This window comes from Penaeus japonicus, unplaced genomic scaffold (genome assembly GCF_977035675.1).
Source record: "Penaeus japonicus unplaced genomic scaffold, GWHDUDI00000001_assembly GWHDUDI00000020, whole genome shotgun sequence".
NCBI lineage: Eukaryota > Metazoa > Arthropoda > Malacostraca > Decapoda > Penaeidae > Penaeus > Penaeus japonicus.
The window spans coordinates 25,744,186-25,749,185 of record NW_028234422.1 but is presented as its reverse complement, the minus strand read 5'-3'; the positions used below and the strand labels follow the sequence as shown (position 1 = coordinate 25,749,185).

The window sequence follows — 5,000 nt, the reverse complement described above, 5'->3', positions numbered from 1 at the left end:
GAAATCGTCACACTGGCATGACGCCCCGGCATCGGGAGTTTGGCTGTGTCACACGGGTGTGACGCACCATTGTCATAGGGTTAACACTTGCAAAGAGTATTTCTTATGCCATAAACACATTCAATTAAAAAAACAATATATTCCCTTGCAGTGTGTTACATAAATATGTAAGTGCTTGAATACTTGAACCCACAGATTCTGTACAAAAAGCATAATTGTCTTTTGATTTGTAACACACCTGTGTTTTTTTTACCCCTTACAGATATCGCCATTTCATTTAACTGTTCTTAAGTAAAAACTGCCTAAGAATGGTGACTGATTTCTAAACTAGAGTAAAGAACACCTAGAAAACGGCAAGATTCATGAAACCGATATATCAATTGATTCTACAAAGATTACGGAACAAGATATTTGGTATTGAAGCAATATCATACTTTCCTCCATATAATGTCAAGCTTCCTTTTGCCAATGAAATATTTGAAGCAAAACCTGTCTTTATAAAGCCTATTCTAATTCAAATATAATGTAATAGAAATAGCCTTTAAAGGCAAGCTTATAAATATATTCCAATAATCGTGTCCCAAATATATTTAATATATTACCATATTTATTGAGAGGGAGAGAAAAAAGATTAATCCAATAACAACCAAGCAAACTTGCACTCAAAACAGGATGATCTTCAGCTCTAAATATATATATTAGACAAAGATGTGTAAGTGATGTAGACCCTCTCATTGTAAGTATCAAAATTTTGCAAGTAAAAATCAAAATGAGAAAAGTGAATATACCATTAAACAAATCTGTAACATTTGCAAATATAGTAGTTCTACATGACTTTAACTTCAGATTTAAATTTAACATAAAGAAACAAATTATTGAAAAATGAACAACAGAAATTCAAGGAAATTATGCATATTCAGAAAATCTTCTAAATTTATATTCCTTTCAATAAAGTGATGAATTTCAGGATAAAATCCACTGAGAAAATAACTGAAAAATGTTAATATCTTAGGCATCTATAAAATAAATACAAAATATTGAGAAACTTGGGTTATACTTTTATGAGTAAACACATATCAAAACATTTTTTCATAAACTGCTTATCAATTCATTTTTTCTCTCTTACTAACACTTACACTGCAGCTTGGGTCTGTTCAATAGCCTATAACATGCCTCTTCACAGCTAGAAGTGCATATGAATACAGTGCACAGCTGGAATGTTTTAATATAAGTTTATGCTTCCTTCCTGGTCCCCCATCATCCACTCCACTAACTCCCAGACATACTGATACTGCCTTCTGTATCTGCTGCATAAACAGCTGTTTTCTTTGTGACAAGGTTAATGAGGAAACTATGACCAATAGTAAATGTCAAACTAATGTCAAACCTTGGTTATATTTATTTCATTCTTTTACCAAGAGATTCAGAAAAAAAAGAAAAAAGTATATAATCCCCTATATCCCAAAAAATAAATATAGAATAAAGAAAAATTGTAAATACGTGTGTGTGTGTATGTCTGTAAACTGCACCTATATATCAAGTAATCTGCCAGGATAAAAGTAATATTCCATACTCAAAAATACAGGTATAGACAGATCCAAAATTAAGATTCTCTTTCCTTCAGTTGTTTAAATGACTTACTTAGAGTGAAATAAGACTAAAATAAATAAATAACTACTTACGAATTTAGCACCTGCCTTCTTCATGTGGCAAATTTCTTACTATCTTTAGATATTAAAAAGAGTGTGAATTCATATAAATGTTACTGTACATCATTTGTCACAGGCAATCATTTCCCCCTATAGCATCCCATACTGACACACACAGCTAAAAGCCTCCCTTTTGGCTGGAGATTCCTCCATCCATTTGTAGTGTCTGCAACATCTAAGGTCATAAATGGAGACTAATGGATCAGCGTATACTTGCGTCTGATGACATCTGCAGCATGTATCTTGGTCCTCCTTGGCTATTTTGCATATGTATCTCATAGTGACTGCATTTTATTTCATTTTTTTTTACCCTCTCTATTGTTTATATTCTTCCTAAAGTTAGAATTGAGAGAGAGAGGAGAGAGAGGAGAGAGAGGGGAGGAGAGGAGAGAAGAGGAGAGAGAGAAAAGAGGAGAGAAATGAGAAGAGAAGAGAGAGAGAAGAAATGGAAAAGAGAAGAGAATAGAGAGAATAGAGAGAAGAGGGAGAAGAGAGAGAGGAGAGGAGAGGAGAGAGTGTGTATGTATGTGTGTGTATGTATGTGTGTGTATGTATGTGTGTGTATGTATGTGTGTGTATGTATGTGTGTGTATGTATGTGTGTATATGTATGTGTGTGTATGGTGTGTGTGTATGGTGTGTGTGTATGTGTGTGTGTATGGTGTGTGTATGTGTGTGTATGTGTATGTGTGTGAGATTTTCTTTTCTGTGTTATTTTCTCTTTTTTTGTAGATATTTATGTATGTGTGTATATGTATGTATATATGTAAGTATGTGTATGTATGTATGTATGTATGTATGCATGTATGTATATGTATGTATGTGTGTGTGTGTGTGTGTGTTTGTGCGTGTGTATATATATATATATATATATATATATAATATATATATATATAATATATTATATATATATATATATATATATATATATATATGTGCATGTCTTCATCTCTATATTTGAATAGACAATATAATGTTTTCTTAACCCATTCACGATGGGGCGTATTTTCACCTTCTCCCACCTCAGAACGTTTATCACCCACCCTATTCTTATGGTTTGAATGATTGCATCTACAATGTAAGGCATGTAAAATTATTAACATGTTCAGAGGAGATAGTTACGTCAAAAAACATGTTACAGCATTATTTTGCTAGTGTTATTCTATTGGACTTTCTCTATATTATTCATTTATAGGAGATAATACCATTGGAAAGTGAAATCATTCTTTTAGTGAGGTATCCAAAAATGTCTTATACTTTTTTTTCCAAAATGAAAAGAAGACAAATATAAACAGTCATACATGTACATACACGTATGTACATATAACTCTTGACATAACGTGATTGACATCACAAATTAGAAATAGTATTACTTTAGTAATTTTTCCATTTCCTTTTATAGTTTTTTGACTCAGATCTTTTTATTCATTCAGAAGCAGATATTACCATGACATCATCAATATTACGTAGTTTTCTTTGACGTCATTTTTTTTTACATCACATCACATATTATGACATTCAAATACCTAAACTAAAGTAACAGAGACTAGGAAATTATGAAAAATAATAATATCAAAGAACAATCTAGCATTCCATTGATGACTTTCCAGCCCGCCACAACTGCCCTGCCTGGAACTAAGTGACAAAATACTTGACATTTCAGGGCATCATCCGGAACCGGGGATATTTTCCGATCACGTGATAGGACATCAACCGGTACGAATGGGTGAAATGGATTCAGCTTTACAGACAGACCCTATCTGTCCTTTTATCTTTTTCTTCCATTGACATGAAGAATTAGTTCTTTTTTTTCATAGAGAAAATCACATTCCCATGTATGAGCAAACATAATGATAGCAAAGACTGACATATTTGTTTTAGAGTTAATTTATAACTGTAACCACTAAACAATAGTTTTCCCCTATGCTACCAGAGCATCTTGGACAACATTAAATTTGGTACACTTATTTAAGCTACTTGTCATTAACTGCTGCCATTGAATGAAGGTTTAGTAGAGTTAAGAACAGGTCTAAGAAGTAAAACTAAAATATTCACATATATTACAAATACTCATGTAAAGAGATATATCGTTAATGTATCTCATGCTAGAAATTATTTATAAATTTGTTACTAAATGCTACATACAAATATTAAGAATAAACTAACCTGTCAGATTACTCTATAAGAGTGTCAAATTAGTAAAATGCAATGTAAATTTCCAGCTGACACAAGTGTTATTCTACAAGAGAGACAATATACTCTACATGAGGTTTGGACTGTACCATCTACCATATAGGTGTACCAATACCTTTGTCTTAAGTCTCTAAATGCAGTTTTCCTGTAAAGAGAATTGGCATCAAGCAGAATTCAGTGCATTGTGTATCAGACAGTGGAAGAAAATAATGATAATAATAATAAAACAAATTATAACAAATAGATGAAATTTTAAAATATGAATTTTGCAATTTATCTCAGAACTAATCATGAATTGTTTTATGATTTAGTTGTGTAAATTATTGGTGATAACCAAATTCATGCATTTATAGACATCCATACAAGCTATCATGAACCTCTATGTCAGAAATCTTTTCACATTTACACAGCCAAATACAATACTAAAGATGCAACACATGCAAAATGCTGTCTATTTTAAAGATTTAAATAAGAAATAGCAATAACTAAATACTCTACAATTTAATGAAATACTTGTATTATATGACCAAATTAAGCAAAAGATGGAGGGAGATATATCTGAGATCATAAAAAATAGTATTGATAATGCAATGACCTAATAGTTATGGAGTCTGCATTGCAAAAAGATTGTAAATTGCCTACCATAGACAAAATTCTCTGAACAGCCTGATTATTGAGAAAAATGTATTAAGAATTAAAGTCTAGAATGGAATTATCTTAATTATTACCCTTAACAGCATTAAATTATGTGATCACTGAAATTTTCATATACTTTTCTATACATATAATAAAAAGAATTTAAGAGACAGAACTAACAAAACCGTAAACTTATTGAATCCCAACCCTGCCACCAGTTGATCAACTAATATAATGGAGATATTTAAATATGGTGATGCTTACTTTAAGTTTTTAGCTGAATAGTCATATTGTTTATTTTGTTTCCGTAAGTCATTTCTAAAATTTCATAATTATCAATCATGTTTTTAAAAATAACTGTACAGACTTTTCCTTATAACTGATAACTAAACAAAAAATCAATTTAACAGGAAATAGGAAAGAGGAATAAATATCATGAAAAGGTTTTATAGAACTGTGATAG

At 31.1% G+C, this 5,000-nt stretch overlaps 1 protein-coding gene across 9 annotated transcripts in view; it reads right to left on the bottom strand.

Annotated features, from left to right (window-relative positions):
• The window catches only part of LOC122248561 (palmitoyltransferase ZDHHC20-B), a 32,852-nt gene that overhangs the window by 5,800 nt on the left and 22,052 nt on the right, over positions 1–5,000 (bottom strand). For 3 of the 9 annotated variants that reach the window (XM_043008658.2, XM_043008659.2, XM_043008660.2), the window contains exon 11: positions 4,017–4,046. The exons of the other annotated variants lie outside the window; for them this stretch is intronic. In XM_043008658.2, the coding sequence (XP_042864592.1) occupies positions 4,017–4,046 (30 nt within the window). The remainder of the gene's footprint in view (positions 1–4,016; positions 4,047–5,000) is intronic. 9 annotated transcript variants of the gene reach the window in all.